Source organism: Aotus nancymaae, unplaced genomic scaffold (assembly GCF_030222135.1).
Source record: "Aotus nancymaae isolate 86718 unplaced genomic scaffold, 86718_ANA_hifiasm-v0.15.2.pri h1tg000029l, whole genome shotgun sequence".
In the NCBI taxonomy this organism is placed as follows: Eukaryota; Metazoa; Chordata; class Mammalia; order Primates; family Aotidae; genus Aotus; species Aotus nancymaae.
In genome coordinates, this window is record NW_026988442.1 from 8939664 (window position 1) to 8957399 (window position 17736).

General features: G+C 51.3%; 1 protein-coding gene across 1 annotated transcript; it reads left to right on the top strand.

Annotated features, from left to right (window-relative positions):
* Positions 1-225: 225 nt before the first annotated feature.
* CPXM1 (carboxypeptidase X, M14 family member 1) lies at positions 226-6985 on the top strand. The gene is made up of 14 exons (XM_012455323.2): positions 226-452; positions 1858-2019; positions 2207-2316; positions 2453-2592; positions 2695-2785; positions 3411-3561; positions 3659-3747; positions 4084-4207; positions 4291-4487; positions 4573-4752; positions 4838-5135; positions 5322-5461; positions 6111-6213; positions 6319-6985. Exons 1-14 carry the CDS (start codon positions 281-283, stop codon positions 6558-6560), a joined length of 2199 nt encoding a protein of 732 aa, XP_012310746.1. The 5' UTR covers positions 226-280; the 3' UTR covers positions 6561-6985.
* The last annotated feature ends 10751 nt before the right edge of the window (positions 6986-17736 follow it).

A 17736-nucleotide genomic window follows, 5' to 3' on the forward strand; every position in this document is an offset into this window, starting at 1 on the left:
GCGCAGAGCGCCAGTGAGGCGGGTTAGCCCCAGACGGCGGAGAGGAAGGGCAGGGTCGGCGGTCCCGAGACCCCGAGCGGCCCCCTCGGAGGTCAGCCCCGCTCTTGCCTTCCGGCCCTCTCCTCCCCTCCGAGGTCCGAGGCGGACCGCGGGCTGTGGGCGGGCAGGAGGCTGCGAGGGGCGGGGGGCAGGAAGGGGCGGGGGGCTCGGCGCACTCGGCAGGAAGAGACCGACCCACCGCCCGCCGCGGTCCGCGCGCCCCTGCAACTCTCTCCCCGCCATGTGGGCGCTCCTGCTCGCCCTATTCGCCTTCGCGCCGGCCGTCGGCCCGGCTCTGGGGGCGCCCGGGAACTCGGTGCTGGGCCTCGCGCCCCCCGCGACCACCGAGGTCCCGGGCTCGATTCCGGCCCCGCCTAGCAGACCCGCACAGCCGCCCGCGGGGACGGCTAACGGTGAGTTCCCCGAACGCCAGTTCGCTCCACCGCAAGCCGGCTGCCCCATCCCCTGCCCCGTGGGGCGACCCTTCCCCAACACATGCGCGCACACGCACACTCACACACACACACACATGCAACTCACACCCCGCACACGCACACTCGCACCCACACGCGCTGTCTCTCAGAGACACGCGCGCGCGCGCGCACTCACACACACATACACACACTCACACTCACTCCCTCACTCCCTGCTGTGAGCAATGGCTGCTGACTCGGCAGCCCCGCTTCCCGGCCAGACCTAGTCGGCAGTCCCAGGACAGGCGCCAGTGAGATGCTGCCTCTTCCAAGCCCCAAACCTTCCCTTTTCACCAAGGAGGAAACAGGCCAGAGCCAGCAGGAGGGGAGACAGAGGGGCGAAAGCTCTCAAGGTGCAGAGCAAGACTGTGTAGGAGAGTTTGAAGGCGAGGGCTGGAGAGAAGGAACAAAAGGGAAGGAGGGAGAGCCCCTCGCTGAGGCTGCCGGGAGGATGGGGCAGAGCGGGAGAGGAAGGCAGCCTGACCTCCCAGCTTCCCAGATGCGGGATGGGAGAGGAGGAGCGCAAGCGGATGGCACTTAGGGGCTTCTAGAGGAGGGAGGCAAGTGGAGGTGGGTCCTGAAGGGTGATGTCCCCGAGTTAGGAGAGTCTGGAAAGTGGGGGAGAGGGGGAGGGGACTGCCAAGAAGGAAGCGGAGGGCAAAAGCACAGGGTACCAGATGTGGAAATGGGCAGCCTGTTCTGGAGGCAGCTGTGGAGCTTGAATGGGTACCCCCCACACCGGGCCAGTGCAGAGCCTTGTGTCGAAGGGTGGGCAGGCGGGCAGGAGGACAAGCCCAGCTCCGAATGCCTTCGCACCCAGGCAGATGTGGATTCCAGGACAGGCCATCTGAGCCCAGAGGGCAGATGCGACAATGGAAGCAGCACGGGGCTTTGGGGGCATCATGCCTAGTCTGGAGCTAAGAAAGCCTCCTTGGAAAGGCATCTGGGCTGAGATGCAAAGGAGGAATGGGAATTAGGTGAAAAAAGTCAGAGTCAAGGGGTAGTATTACAGGGAAGAGGGTAGCTAGTGCAAAGGCCTGGAGGTAAAGTGCCAGACTCAGCTCTTTGGAGCAACCAAACAGTTTCTAGAGGCCGGGTGCAGCTTTCCATTGGGTTAGAGGGTCAGGCGAGAGGCTAGCCAAGCATGTAGTCACCTCAGAGAGGAGAAGGAGGAGCTAAGGAAGTGGCTGGAGGGGCAGATTGGGGTCAGATTGCAGAACTTTGATGTCAGCCTAGGCTGTTAGAGCCTGCTGTGGGCTCACATGTCTTCTTGGGCTGGCAGATCTTTCCATCCAGGGTTTCACCATTCTTCCTTTCCCCCATGCTGTGCCTCTTGGACCTCAAGGGACCTCAGAACAACATGTACGGATTCGAGTTATCAAGAAGAAAAAGGTCATTATGAAAAAGCGGAGGAAGCTAACTCACCCCACCCCCCTGGTGACTGCCAAGCCCCTTGTGACCTCCAGTCCAGCAGGGACCCTCAACTCCCATGAGAAACAAGAACCAGGTACTGCCTCTCAAGGGCCCTGCCCAGACGTGCAGCCCCTGGGGCACTTTACCAGCACAGCTCTTGGCCTCATGGGCATGGGCGTGCCCCCTGCTTGCCTAGCACAAGAGCAAGCTTAGGCTCAGCTTCCCACCTGCCCTGGCTACCCTCCCTCTGGTCCTGTCTCACTGCTCCATCCCCGACCCAGGCTGTCCTCCTTTGGGTCTGGAGTCCCTGCGAGTTTCAGATAGTCGACTTGAGGCATCCAGCAGTCAGTCCTTTGGTCTTGGACCACACCGAGGACGGCTCAACATCCAGGTCAGTAATCCTGGCTCAGAGCCCTGGTCTCAGGGTAGGGAAGGCAGCCCCTGGGAGCTTCTCTCCCACTCCCTGTCTGTTCTGGCCTACCCCACTCTGTCCACCTGGGCCTGAGCACCATGTCTCGCGTCTGCAGTCAGGCCTGGAGGATGGTGATCTATATGACGGAGCCTGGTGTGCTGAGGAGCAGGACGCCAATCCATGGTTTCAGGTGGATGCTGGGCACCCCGCCCGCTTCTCGGGTGTTATCACACAGGGCAGGAACTCTGTCTGGAGGTGAGGCAGGCTAACCCTATGTCAGGAGGTCATGGGCGGACACAAAGGACTGGGGTGGGAGTCCTGGGGGCACTGATGATCTCTCTCCACCTCTCCTGCCAGGTACGACTGGGTCACGTCATACAAGGTCCAGTTCAGCAATGACAGTCGGACTTGGTGGGGCAGTAGGAACCACAGCAGTGGGATGGATTCGGTGAGTGGTCCCACTGTGGCTGGGGCCCTCCATGCTGTGAGTTGGGTGCCTAGCCTGGGCTAGGCTGAGGCTCCTTTGAGGACAAAGAATAGATGCCTGCTTAGGCTTCCCAGGAGGAGGGAGTTGTTGTCAGGAGGGTGGCACACAGCAGGCACCCTTGGGAGCCAGCTGCTTTGGGACATGCCCACATCCTCCCCAGATAACCCCACCACAGGGTGGGTGCTGCTTCATGGTGCAGCTGTGTCCTGGCACGCCCCTTCTGGCCTGGGGCCTCTGGTCCACATCACTTCTTGCCTCCTCGTGGCTCTGACTTCCGCGTCTCATGGACCTCTTTTTACATCAGGCTACAGGGTGGAGTCCTGGCCAGCTCTAGGATTGGCTTCCCCTGAGTCATGTGGCCAAACTGGTCTAATGGACAGTGTCCAGCCCAGAGAGCAGGGCTCCTAGGGCTGCCCATTGGCAGGGGCTGTGGGCCGGGGTCTGTGTTTGACTCAGAGTACAAGTCTCTAGCTGAGCCCAGTAGGGGTAGGGAGACAGTGAGCTTGGAGTCCTGAGCTCCTTCCCTGGGTCCTGGGCCAGGCTTCTGGGGTTTGAGCAGCCACAACAGATAACTTGCTGCCCCCAGGTATTTCCTGCCAATTCAGATCCAGAAACTCCAGTGCTGAACCTCCTGCCTGAGCCCCAGGTGGCCCGCTTCATTCGCCTGCTGCCCCAGACCTGGCTCCAGGGAGGCGCATCTTGCCTCCGGGCAGAGATCCTGGCCTGTCCGGTGTCAGGTGGGCAGTCAGGCCAGGGCTGGTTGGGCAGGGCCTGGATGCAGGGTGCATCTTCCACTGTGGACACGCCCTTTACCATAAACTCAACCTCCACCAGATCCCAATGACCTATTCCTTGAGGCCCCTGCGTGGGGATCCTCTGATCCTCTGGACTTTCGGCATCACAATTACAAGGCCATGAGGAAGGTCAGATATAACTCCTATGACCTGGGAAGGAGGGCCCACCCATCTCAGGTCCCCCTCTCCCCGGGCACAACCTGCTGTGACTGCGCTTGTGTGCCCCCACCGCCTCCTGATGTCTCAGCCTTCTCTCCTGAGCTCCGTCCGACTTTCCCTTACTATGGCGCCTCGCCTGTCCTGCCCCTTCCTCCCGGCTCCGCTGCCGCTCCCCTCCTGTACCATGCTGGGATGCCCCCTCTGTATGGGCCACTGCTGACTTTTTAAGTCTTTCCATGGCACATGTGATGTGCCCCTGGGCATACCCCTCCCATGCCTCATGCCATGCTACACTCCACCCACCAGCTGATGAAGCAGGTGAATGAGCAGTGCCCCAACATCACCCGCATCTACAGCATCGGGAAGAGCTACCAGGGCCTGAAGCTGTATGTGATGGAAATGTCGGACCGGCCTGGGGAGCATGAGCTGGGTACTGGAAGGGGGAGTGGGGAGAGGTAGGCACAGGGCAGGGCCCTGGGCATGAGCCAGCTGCAAGTCCCCATGTGTCCCCAGGGGAGCCTGAGGTACGCTACGTGGCCGGCATGCATGGGAACGAGGCCCTGGGGCGGGAGTTGCTTCTGCTCCTGATGCAGTTCCTGTGCCATGAGTTCCTGCGAGGGAACCCACGGGTGAGCCGGCTGCTCACTGAGATGCGCATTCACCTGCTGCCCTCCATGAACCCTGATGGCTATGAGATCGCCTACCGCCAGGTAGGCCACCTGGCACGAAGGCCACTCTGTCCTTCTGCCCTGGTGCCTGGACCTGCTCAGCTTGAACAAGCCCCTTCCCTAGCAGGGCTCAGAGCTGGTGGGCTGGGCAGAGGGCCGATGGAACATCCAGAGCATCGACCTTAACCACAATTTTGCTGACCTCAACACACCACTGTGGGAAGCACAGGACGAGGGGCAGGTGCCCCACATCGTCCCCAACCATCATGTGCCATTGCCCACTTACTATACCCTGCCCAATGCCACTGTGAGTATTCTGAAGGCGGCAGTGGAGGGCTGTGGGGGTCGGACCTTGTCTCTGTCTCCTGCCCCTCCTGACCTGCCCCATCCAGGTGGCTCCTGAAACTCGGGCAGTAATCGAGTGGATGAAGCGGATCCCCTTTGTGCTAAGTGCCAACCTCCACGGGGGTGAGCTCGTGGTGTCCTATCCATTCGACATGACTCGCAGCCCTTGGGCTGCCCGCGAGCTCACGCCCACACCAGATGATGCTGTGTTTCGCTGGCTCAGCACCGTCTATGCTGGCAGTAATCTGGCCATGCAGGACACCAGCCGCCGACCCTGCCATAGCCAGGACTTCTCCATGCACGGCAACATCATCAATGGGGCTGACTGGCACACAGTCCCTGGCAGTATGTGCCTGACGGTGGAGTTAGCCCCATTCCCCACCCACCCACCCCACTCCCCCACCCCACCCCCGCCCTGATAAGACAGCCTGGTGTCAGTTCCCACCCTGAAGTGTCTCAGAGAAGGGAGGGGAGTGGGAGGATGGGACTCCATCCTGCCTGCTTAGGCACCAGTGTCTGTGGAACCCTTAGGCATGAATGACTTCAGCTACCTACACACCAACTGCTTTGAGGTCACTGTGGAGCTGTCCTGTGACAAGTTCCCTCATGAGAGTGAATTGCCCCAGGAGTGGGAGAACAACAAAGATGCCCTCCTCACTTACCTGGAGCAGGTTGGATCTAAGTCCCCTGGCCCCCTGCCTGCCTCAATCCCTCCTGCTCTCCATTTAGGCTACAGCTCCTACCAGGGGTTCTTCTAAGGTCCAGCTGAGCATTCAGACTCACAAGATGCCATGGGCCATGCTTGGCATCAGATTGTCTTGGAAGCACACAGGACAGGAAGCGCAGTTTGCTAGCAGTGTGCCATCCATGTTAGAGCCGCTGGGAGGAGCCTCCACTGTAGTCTAGGTGGTGGTCCATGGTGCGGTCCCAGAGCTATCCTCAGGGGAGACGCACGTGAGGCAGGTGCAGGAACTGTCCTGGCATAGAATTTTCATGTTCCATGGATCTCATATCCCTTGTAATGGCTCCATAAGCAGAGCTTCCAAAGGTTCTACCAAAGATAAACCCAATAACCTGGGAAAGCTCAAACATAAGCCTTCCTACCAGGTATTTCTCATTTTCTTAGTCCAGATGTGAGATATATAAAATATATATATAATTATATACATATATAATTATTATTTACTAGAAGTATTGCTACCTAGGAACATAGTAGACCTACCACTTTGATCAGGTTTGCAGGGGAACAGAGCCAGCAAGTTAACTAAAGGTCACGTTCTCCTGCAGAAAGGGAAGGGCTCTGATAAACTTCCCACACAGGTGCGCATGGGCATTGCAGGAGTGGTGCGGGACAAGGACACGGAGCTTGGGATTGCTGATGCTGTCATTGCCGTGGATGGGATTAACCATGATGTGACAACGGGTGTGTGTGACCGGGAGGGCAGGGGAAGGGGCTGGAGGGCTGGGGGCTTGGGAAGAAGCTGAGGATCATCGATTGGCTCCTGATCCTGCCCTTCACTCTCTTTAGCGTGGGGCGGGGATTACTGGCGTCTGCTGACCCCAGGGGACTACATGGTGACTGCCAGTGCCGAGGGCTACCATTCAGTGACAAGGAGCTGCCGGGTCACCTTTGAAGAGGGCCCATTCCCCTGCAATTTTGTGCTCACCAAGACTCCCAAACAGAGACTGCGCGAGCTGCTGGCAGCTGGGGCCAAGGTGCCCCCGGATCTTCGCAGGCGCCTGGAGCGGCTGAGGGGACAGAAGGATTGATAGCTGTGGTTTAAGAGCCATAGGGCAGGCTGGACCTGTCAGGAACGGAAGGGGAAGAGTAGGGAGGGAGGGGCAAAGTGAAGAAGAGGTGCTCAGGCCCATTAAAGCTCCCAGCACCTTAGCTCGTCTTCCTGTTGTCTTTGTGCCCCAAGTCCTCCTCCTGGGGCGGGCCTCAGCCCACCCCTCAGTTCTTATTCTGCACACTTGCACACTCTCATCAGTTGGCTTCTGGACACATTGTGTGAAAAGAGGATCCCACCTGGGCTCTTCTCGAACCAAGGGCCTGGCAGAGAAACTCATTTCTGCGGACCAGCTTCTGCTACAGGTACCATTACAGGGCTGCCAGCCATTCAGTAAGTGCCTGCTCATTGCCAGGCATGCAAGGAATTGGGATCAGCCGTGCCTGCGCTCAAACTTCTGGGGTTCCCAGTCAAGGGAAAGGACAGTTCAGCTCATTGCGAGGCATGCCAGCATGGAGCCCAGGTGCTGTGGGAGTGCAGGGGGCTGCACACGTGAAATACAGCACTGCAAATTAACAGGGCTCGGGCAGTCAAGGATGCCACACAGTTAGTGACTCTATAAGTTCAGCTGGGAGGTGGGCAGGGTGTGGAGTATGGACAGGGGTGGCTTCCAGGAAGAGGGTCAGCCAAAAGTGGGTCAGCTGCAAATATTTGAATTTGCTTCAGCCGTTCTCAGAGTATTGATAACTGATAGGCATTGATGAGTTTCTGTCAGACAGAAGGGGAAGTTGTGTGTCAGTCTGTGTCTTGCCAGGTAAACAAACATTCTAGGCATTTAAAGTGGAGGGGACAAGAAGTGAAAGGAGAAATATGCAAGGAAGTAGGTAGCATAAATAAAAAAATAAATAAATAAAAATAAAATGAAATAAAATAAAATAAAAAATAATAAAGTGGAGGGAAATTTAATGCTGGAAATGGGATAGGAAGGTGTTGGAAGAACGGGATGAGGCCAGGTGTGGTGGCTCACACCTATAATCCCAGCACTTTGGGAGGCTGAGGTGGGAGCATTGCTTGAGCCCAGGAGTTTGAGACCAGCCTGGATAACATAGCAAGATACCGCCTCTACAAAAATACAAAATAAGAAACTTAGCTAGGTGCGGTGGCACATGTCTGAGGGAGGCTGAGGTAGGAGGATCACTGGAGCCCGGGTGGTGGAGGCTGCAGAGGCAGCAGTGAGCCATGATGGTGCCACTGTACTCCAACCTGCGTGGTAATAACAAAATAAACAAAAAAGCTGGATTGAAAAAAAGGAAGGGAATTTTACGCAGGAATCAGGATAGCACCCTTAGTCTGGTGTTGATAACCTGTATTTGCTGATGGTGCTGGAGCTTGTAATCACTCGTGAGCACCTGCAGCCACAAGCAATCACCTGTCATGGCTGGAGCCAGAAGCAGGATCATTTCTCATTTCCTCCCACTTTCTAGTCCCTGACCTATGAAGTCAGGCTAATTTTCGTAATTTTTGGTAGAAACGGAGTTTCACCATGTTGGCCAGGCTGGTCTTGAACTCCTGACCAACCTCAAGTGGTCGGCCTGCCTCAGCCTACCAACGTGCTAGGATTACACAGGTGGGCCACCCTGCCTGGCCAACTTTTTATTTTGAAATAATTATAGGTTAACAGGAAGTTGTTCACATAGTATGAAGAGATACATGTGTGTTTGACTATTCTCCCAGGGCTGACATATAGCTGTAGTATAATATCGTATGGCCCTAATTGTCTTCCTCCCAAATTCGTAAGTTGTAGCCCTAACCCCAACTTCCTCAGAATGTATGTGGTGATAGTATCTTTCAAGATGTAATTAAGGCCAAATGGGGTCAAATGGATGGTCTCTCCAATATGACTGGTGTCATAAGAAGAGGAGGTCGGGTGCATTAGCTTATGCCTGTAATCTCATCACTTTGGGAAGCTGAAGTGGGAGAATTGCTTGAGCCACTGCACGCTAGCCTGGGTGACAAAGTGAGACTGTTACAAAAAAAAAAAAAAAAAGAGATTAGGACACAGATACACACAGAGAGAAGACCATGTGGGGACATAGAGAGATGGCATTCATCTACAGACCAAGGAGACAGGCTTCAGGAGGAATAAAATCTGCTGACAATTTGACCTTGGACTTCCAGACTCCAATACTGTGAGGAAATAATTTCCGCCCCCCTCCCCCAGACAGAGTCTCGTTCTGTTGCCCAGGCTGGAGTGCAGTGTCAAAATCTCGGTTCACTGTAACCTCTGCCTTCCAGGTTCAAGCGATTCTCCTGCCAAAGCCTCCCAAGTAGCTGGGATTACAGGCACCGGCCACTACACCTGGCTAACTTTTGTAATTTTAGTAGAGATGGGGTTTCATCATATTGGCCAGGCTGGTCTCCAACTTCTGACCTCGTGATCCGCTCGCCTTGGCTTCTCAAAGTGCTGGGATTACAGGTGTGGGCCATTGCACCTGGCAGAGAAAATAATTTTTTGGTTGAAGCTACACAGCCTGTGGTACTTGGTGTGGCAGCCCTAGCAAACTAATGCATACATCCAAATGCGAAAACTGCCATTGGTACATTACAGTCAACTCAACTACAGACCTCGTTCCATTTTTGGCATTAAAACACACACACACACACAAACTCTGTATTCATTTGTGTTTGGTTTTGTGCAGTTTTATCCTATGTATAAATTTGTGCACCCACCACCACGATCAAGATCTAGAACTGCTCCCTCACCACCAAAGAGCTCCCTCATGTGACTTTTTGGTATTTGTGCCCCTTTTCTCCATCTCCATTTCTTTCTCTTGGTTACTACTAATTTGTTCTCTCATTTCTATAGTTTTGTCATTTAGAGAATGTTATAGGAATGGAATAATAGAGCATGTAACCTTTTGAGATTGACTTTTTTTTCACTAAGCATAACGCCCTTGACATTCATCAAGGTTGTTGCATGCCTCAGTAGTTCATATCTCTTTATTGCAGAGTGATATTGCTTTATATGGATGTTCCAGAGTTTGTTCAACCATTTACTCAGTAAAGGCCATTTGAGTTGTTTCCAGCATTTCGCTATTAGGATACAGCTAATAGGAACATTCATGAACAGATTTTTGTGTGAACCTAAGTTTTCATTTTTCTGGGATAAATGCCCAAGGATGTGATTGCCGGATCGTATAGTAAGCGTATGTGAGTGTCTGTGCCATTTGCCTCCCCATCGGCAATGCACGAGAGAGCCGGCTTCTCTGCATACTTGTCACCCCTTGGTGTTACCATCACTTGTTATTTTAGCTGTTCATTATGCACCTATTTTAGCTGCCCTAATAGGTGTGTAGTGAGATAGCGTGGCTTTAATTTGCATTTCCCCAGCGGCTAAGGATGTTGAACATCTTTTCAGGTACTTATTTGTACCTAAATCCCCTCTTTGGGTACAAATATCTGCTCATATATTTGTCCATTTTATAATTGGATTGTTTTTATTTTTTTTAAACTGCAGGATATTTTTAAACTGCCCATTAAAAAATTGCATTGTTTCTTTTCTTATTTTTAAGTTTTGAGGGATACAAGTCCTTTGTCTGATATATGATTTGTAAATATTTTCTCCCAATCTCTGGCTTGTCTTTTCATTCTTTCTCTCTCTCTCTTTTAAAGCAAAAAAAAGAGTCTTGTTTTATTTGAGTGATTGGTCTATGTAATTGCTGAGGCCACTGAGTACAGACAAGGAGGGTGGCAGCACTTTTTTTCTTTGTCTCTTCCTCTTTGGACAGAGTCTTGATGATCCTTCTTGGGCTGGAGGTAGTACATTTGTATGCTTCCTTGGTCTCAGACCCCAAATTGTGGATGTGTTCCATAAAAATCCGTGTACCTTTGGGAGGCTGAGGCGGGCACATTACAAGGTCAGGAGTTCAAGGCCAGCCTGGCCAACATGGTGAAACCCAGTCTCTACTAAAAATACAAAAATTAGCTGGGAATGATGGCGCATACCTGTAATCCCAGCTACTTAGGAGGCTGAGACAAGAGAATTGCGTGAACCAGGACCCGGGAGGCGGAGGTTGCAGTGAGCCGAGATCATGCTGCTGCACTCCAGTCTGGGCTACAGAGCAAGATTTCATCTCAAAAAAAAAAAAAAAAAATCTGGGTATTCTTTCACCTTCAGGTATCTGCTATGATACATGTGGCGGCCAGTCTGCTTAGATTCCCAGTATCTTCTCAGCAGTGGATGCAGAATTCTCATCCTCTTCATTCAGGTTAACTTCTCTGGCACCCAAGCATTGACAGTATCCTTTCACTTACTTACTTATGCCCATATGCCTGCCCTCCTGGCAGGTGAAGGTGTTTTTCCAGCATGAAGCCCAGGAAAGGACGGTCAGAGGCTTGGGATTATCAGCCTGTCTTTGATCAGCTTTCAAATCTGCCGGCAGGTGTTGGCATTGGTGAGTTCATTGGTCTTGTTAGGGTCCAGCCAGACCATCTTTTTGCCACAGTGGAGGATTTTGGAGGCAAGTCTCTTCTGAAGCTTGGACATGCAGCTGCTGCTGCAGTGACAAAAGGAAAGAATTTTTAATTCTCTTAATAGTGTTCTTTGCAGAGCAGAAGTTTTAAATTTTGAGAAAGTTAAATTTATCCTCTTATAGATGGGTTTTTTTGTGTCCTATCTGAAAGCTCTTTGACTAACCAAAGATCATGAATATTTTCTCCCAAGTCTGTTTTATAGTTTTACATATTTATTTAGGTTTATGATATATTTTGAGTTAATTTATATATATATATGAAATGTAAGTCTAGGTTTTTTTTTTTTTTTGCATATGGAAGTCCAATTGTTCCAGCACTTTTTGTTGAAAAGGCAGTTCTTTCTTCATTGAATTGTCTTTACATCTTTGTCAAAAATTAACTGACCATATTTATGTGGGTCTATTTCTAGAATTTTTAGTTTGTTGCATTGGCATGTATTTGTCCTTTTGCCAATACCACAGTGCCTTGACTACAGTAGTTTTATGGTACATCTTAAAACTGGGTAGTGTGCATATGTAAAATAATGCAACTGGATCCTTCTGTTACACCATATCCAGAAATTAACTCGAAATGGATCAAAACTATGCCCCGAAGAGCTAACTCATAAAATTCCTAGGAGAAGAAAACAGGGAAAAATCTTGGATTTCTTGGATATATCACCAAAGTACAGGCAACAACAACAACAAAAATAAGTGAGGTGAACACAGTCGGCCGGGCGCGGTGGCTCAAGCCTGTAATCCCAGCACTTTGGGAGGCCGAGGCGGGTGGATCACGAGGTCAAGAGATCGAGACCATCCTGGTCAACATGGTGAAACCCCGTCTCTACTAAAAATACAAAAAATTAGCTGGGCATGGTGGCGCATGCCTGTAATCCCAGCTACTCAGGAGGCTGAGGCAGGAGAATTGCCTGAACCCAGGAGGCGGAGGTTGTGGTGAGCCGAGATCGCGCCATTGCACTCCAGCCTGGGTAACAAGAGCGAAACTCCGTCTCAAAAAAAAAACACAGTCAAGAGAGTGAAACAGCAACCCACAGGATGGTAGAAAATATTTGCAGAAATATCCAGAATATGTAAAGAACTTCTATAACTCAACATCAAAAACCCAAAAAAACCTAACTCCAAAATGGACAAGAAACTTTAATAAACATTTCTTCAAAGAAGACACACGAATGGCCAGTAAGCACATGAAAAGATGCTCAGCATCATTAGTCATTAAGGAAATGCAAACTGAAACAAGATACCACTTTACACCCTAAATTGGAACGGCCATTATCAATAAAATTAACAATAAAAAGTGTTGGTGGACCAGACACGGTTCATGTCTCTAATTTCAGCACTTTGTGATGCCCAGCCGGGTGGATCACTTGAGGCCAGGAGTTCAAGACCAGCCTGGCTGACATGGTGAAACCCTGTTTCTACCATAAATACAAAAATTAGCCAGGCGTGGTGGCATGTGCCTGTATTCTCAGCACTCAGGAGGCTGAAGCATGAGAATTGCTTGAACCCAGGGTGGAGGTTGCAGTGAGCTGAGATGGCACCACTACATTCAAAACAAACTAAAAGGTGTTGGTGAAACTGTGGAGAAATCAAAATCTTCATGCACTGCTAGAATGTAAAACATTGCATCTGTGGTGAAAAACAGTTCAGTAATTCCTCAAAAAATTAAGCACAGAATTACAATATGACCCAGCAATTTCACTTCTCAATATTCCTCCAAAGAATTGAAAGTGCTCAAAGAGACACTCGTACTCCAAATGTTCATAGCAGCATGATTTCAATATCCAAAAGGTGAAAACAACCCAAGTGTTCAAACAGATGAATGAATACACAAAATGTGGTATACACATAAAATAGAATATTACTCAGCCATAAAAAGGAATAAAATTCTGATACAAGCTACAGCAAGAATGAACATTGCAAATATTATGCTAAGTGAAATAAGCCAGATACAAAAGGACAAATATATGATTCCACTTATATGAGGTACCCAGAATAGACAAATTCATAGACACAGAAAGTAGAATAGAGGTTACCAGGGATTGTGGGGAGGGAGAGTGAGGAGTTAATGTTCAGTAGGTACAGGGTTTATGTTTGGCATGATGAACAAGTTCTGGAAATAGATAGTAATGCTGGCTACACAACATTGTGAATGGATTTAATGCCACTGAAATGGAATTATACACTTAAAAATGGCTGAGAGATGGGTGTGGTGGCACAAGCCTGTGTTCCTGGCTACTCAGGAGGCTGAAGTGGGAGGATCGCTTGAGCCCAGGAGTTCGAATCTAGCCTGGGCAACACAGTGAGACTTCATCTCTCTCTTTTTTTTTTTTTTTTAAAGTTAAATGGTAAATTTTATCTTATGCATACTTTACCACAATAAAACAATCTGGGAGGCCAGGCGCGGTGGCTCACGCCTCTAATACACTGTGAGGCCTGGGCGGGTGGATCACCTGAGGTCAGGAGTTTCAGACCAACCTGGCCAACATGGTGAAACCTCATCTCTACTAAAAATACAAAAATTAGCCAGGTATGGTGGTGTGCACCTGTAATCCCAGCTACTCTGGAGGCTGAGGCAGGAGAATCGCTTGAACCCAGCAGGCAGAGGTTGCAGTGAGTGGAGATCGCATCACTGCACTCCAGCTTCGACGACAGAGCAAGACTCAGTCTCAAAAAACAAAAACAAAAACTAAAAACAACCTGGGACACACACACACACACACACACACACACACACACACACACACACACAAATGGGTAGTATGAGTCCTATGCCTTTTTCTTTTCAAACTTGTTTTGGCTATTTTTGTCTCCTTACCTTTCCATATACATTTTAGATTCAGCTTGTCTACCTCCAAAGATTCTTGCTAGGAGTTTGATTGGAATTGCATTAGATTTAATGGGTCAATTTGGTCAAGTTTTATGGGATCTGTTGGCCAAGGGCGTGCCAGGATATCTCCTCCAAAGTTCGAGACTAATCGCTGCATCTTTGTAGGAAGTAGAAAAGTTCCTTTTTAAAGTTTTCTTTCTGTTAAAGAATAAGCGTGCTAACAACTCTTTGTTAAGCCCTATTCTATGTAGCTGTTAGACATGCCGTGCTTACAGGCACATAGTACATGCCACGTCCTTGAACTCCAACCAAGATACCTGTGCTGGACGTGCTCACAGGCATGTCCCAGCTTTCCGTTGCTTTTACCTGTTTTAGGAAGGTTTTTAAGTTGTTCTCGTTTCTGTGAGCTTCCCCTAGTCAGTCAGTAGTGTCCCTGTTGCCTAAGGGGAAATTAGGGTGTTGCTCCTGCAGTGCGGAGGGAGGAACAGAGCAGACTCAGAGTTTTTGTTTTGTTTTGGGAAAAGACTCTTTTTTTGTTTGTTTGTTTTTGGTTTTGTTTTTTTTTTTTTTTGAGACGGAGTCTAGCTCTGTTGCTCAGGCTGGAGTGCAGTGGTGCGATCTCAACTCACTGCAATCTCCACCTCCTGGGTTCAAGCAGTTCTTCTGCCTCAGCCTTCCAAGTAGCTAGGATTACAGGCATGCACCACCATGCCTAGCTAATTGTTTTGTACTTTTAGTAGAGACGGAGTTTCATCATGTTGGCCAGGCTGGTTTCGAACTCCTGACCTCAAATGATCCGCCCATCTCGGCCTCCCAAAGTGTTGGGATTGCAGGCGTGAGCCACCATGCCCTTGCCTGGAAACAGACCCTTGAGTATCAAAAGGGAAGGGCACAGGGAAGCAGGAGTGGAAGCCAAGGTGATATCTTGGAAAGAGATGAGAGCAACAGCAAGACTGCCAGGCCTCGCCCTGCCTTGGGGTCTGGCTCAGTGTCGCTGACCTGGGAGGTAGAAGAGAAGGGAAATGGGGTTTAACCAGGGTAGGGGGTAAGTGGGAGGACAGGCAGAAGAGTGAGTCATCTTTTAGAGACATCCAAGGCAATGATAAGGCAGAGCCGATGTAGACATCACCCATGGCCCTCCCCAGGAGTGACTACGATTGAGTCAACTGTGTGCTTCCTCTGTGTGTCCACCTCTGCTGCACAGCTCTGTTGAGTGTCACCTGATCTCCCTGGATGGATTCCTGCCCTTTGTCAATGGCCCAGGATGTTCCCTATAAGCCCCACTTGAAACAGAAGAGGACTCTTTGCCACCCAAGAAGTGGGGATGGTGTAAAGAAAGGTGTTGCTCCTGTTCTTGGATTTACTGGGTAGAGGGATACAGTGGAGGCTCTTAGAGTTCCACCAGATCCTTACCAGCCCGTGTGCTCATCCCCAGCTGGGGTGAGTGTTGGCTGCTGACAGCTCACAGCTGCCCCCTTCTCCCAAGTACAGCCCTTGGTCAAATGGGAGGTGCTTTACCCAGGAGGTTTCACTCTCCACTCCCCTCTGGCAGCCTGCAGCCAGTGGCTGACAGGCTCAGGGTATTAGAGGCGTCTCCCTGTCACGGCATCTCCCTTATACCCAACTGAGGTGCACTTGGTGCTTAGGCTCCACGTGGGATTGTGTTAGCTTCCTGCAGAGACCGCATTCTTGCCCAGCCCTTTCCCCTGCCCTGTTCTGCTTTCCTCTCTCCTTTTTGTCCAGAGAGCAGTTTCATGTGCACCTAAATCCCCACTTCAGGCTCTGCATCCAGGGAACCCCACCAAAGATAATGGGCTGATAGTATGTGCTGAACAAATTGTGGATCTTGCTGGGCGTGGTGGCTCACATCGGTAATCTCAGCACTTTAGGAGGTGGAGGTAGGAGGATTGCTTGAGGGCAGGAGTTCAAGACTATCCTGGGCAACACAGTGAGACCCCTGTCTCTACAAAAAATAGAAAAATTAGCCAGGTGTAATGGCACATGCCTGTAGTCCCAGCTACTCAGGGGACTGAGGTAGGATTGCTTGAGCTCAGGAGGTCAAGGCTGCAGTGAGTTGAGACAGTGCCACTGTACTCCAGCCTGGGTGACAGAACAAGACCCTGTCTCCAAAAAAAAAAAAAAAAAAACTGCAACTGTGGCTCTAATGGCAATGCAGCCCCATCCCACCAGGCTGTGTGAGGGGAAGAAGAGGTCTTGCCGGAGCTCTTTCTCCTCCCCTGGCAGCTCCTGTTTTATACCCACACCCACACAGGCACACACTCCTCCCTGCACCCCTCCTCACAGTGCGTCCTCCTGCAGAGCCCCTTCCCAGAGGAAGTGTGTTTGGAGGAATTCTGTCAGCCTGGACACTTGATGATATAGCCTTTTTCACTTTCAGGTGAGACCAAAAGAGAGGATGCCCTGGCCTTACTCAACAAGGGACCGAGAGATTTCTGGAAGTCTGTTGGTACCTGCTCCTGGCCCCGCCTGACTGCGGGCACCCTGCAGGGCTGTGTGCTGTGGAACCTGAGCGGGCACCACAGACAGACCTGCCAGGTTCGGGCCTGCTCAGCCACTCGACCACATTCTGCCGGCAGCCACAGTTTGTCTTGGCAAGGTCAGCCTCCAGGCCTGGCTCCAGGAAGGCCCTGGGGAGCAGCCCAGACAAACCAGCTTTCACCACAGAAGCCAACGCTGGCTGGTCTTGAGGCAGTGCCAGCCTGAGAGTGGCTGGAGCCTCCCACACCCACCTAAAGGTGAACTCAGTTCTGGATGAGTACGTGGGTGTGTGGAGGGGGCAGGCTCCTAGAGGGGTGGAACCCCCCAGAGAGGCAGCAGGGGCAGGGAGCCAAGCCAGAGGGCTTTTCTGCCCTACACTGCTCAGCCCTTTAGGAACTGGACTCATGGGATGTCTGCCAGGAGCCCTGGCAGACTAGCCTGAGCCTCCTCCTCATATCCCGCCAGCTGAGGGTGCATCAGGGCAGCTCTCACTCCCAGGTGGCAGAGAGGGGCAGGAGAGGCTTTGGAGAATGAAGGTGCTATGATGCTGAGCCCCAGCAACAGCAAACCTGCTACTGGACGGCCAGCTTTCCTTCCCCCTGTAAATACTTGGCGCCTTCTCTCTCAAGGAATAAAACAGTCAAAAAGGAATGTATACAAACAGAACAGTCTCGTTTCTGTTCCTGCCCTGCTAGGCAGCCTCTTCTGCATCTTTAGAGTCATGAGTTCTCTTCCATTCTGTCTCCAGTGGGGGTCCCTGAGATCCTCCTACCCACTTGGCTTGGCAGTCTCTACAGCTTCAAATCCAGGACCTCCCGCCCTCCTGAGGCTGCCACTCTGTGCTTCCCTGCCAAGGTGAGGCCAGGAGGGACGCTTTGAGCACCTTCACCTTTGGAAGTGCGTGGTGGCAGGTGCTCCTGAACAGAGGACTCATGAGGACTCTTCTGGATCTCCAACAGAGGGGACCCAGAGCTAAGGAGTCCAGTTGGGTTTGAATCTTAATGGTTAGAATAGGATGGTAAAAGATGGGTTAGAATCAGGGTAGCATGACTTGGTGAGAGATTAATTTGTGTTTGTCCTTGTGTTTTTCCCTCCACTGCTCCCAGAAGGTAGGCCAAGGCAGCATGGCAGTGTGAGGCGCCGAGGTGGTCTGCAGATCTGTGTTTTGTGTTCCAGAAGCCTGCTTCTCCAGGAGGAGCAGAGAAGGGCAAGGGCCAGTGAGTGCCTTCTTAGAGTAGTACAGAGAGGAGGAGAGAGAAAGAGAAAATGGGCTCTGTGTCAATAATTGGTATATCCTGTATAAAGAATAAGGCCAGGCATGGTGACTCACGCCTGTAATCCCAGCACTTTCGGAGGCC

What these genes read in the sequence shown, in the direction of transcription:
- CPXM1 (XM_012455323.2), top strand. Translation starts at nt 281, where the DNA reads ATGTGGGCGCTCCTGCTCGCCCTATTCGCCTTCGCGCCGGCCGTCGGC. An exon ending in GGCAGGAACTCTGTCTGGAG is followed by an intron (nt 2,593 to 2,694) that starts GTGAGGCAGGCT and finishes CTCTCCTGCCAG; the next exon opens with GTACGACTGGGTCACGTCAT. An exon ending in CCTGGCCTGTCCGGTGTCAG is followed by an intron (nt 3,562 to 3,658) that starts GTGGGCAGTCAG and finishes AACCTCCACCAG; the next exon opens with ATCCCAATGACCTATTCCTT.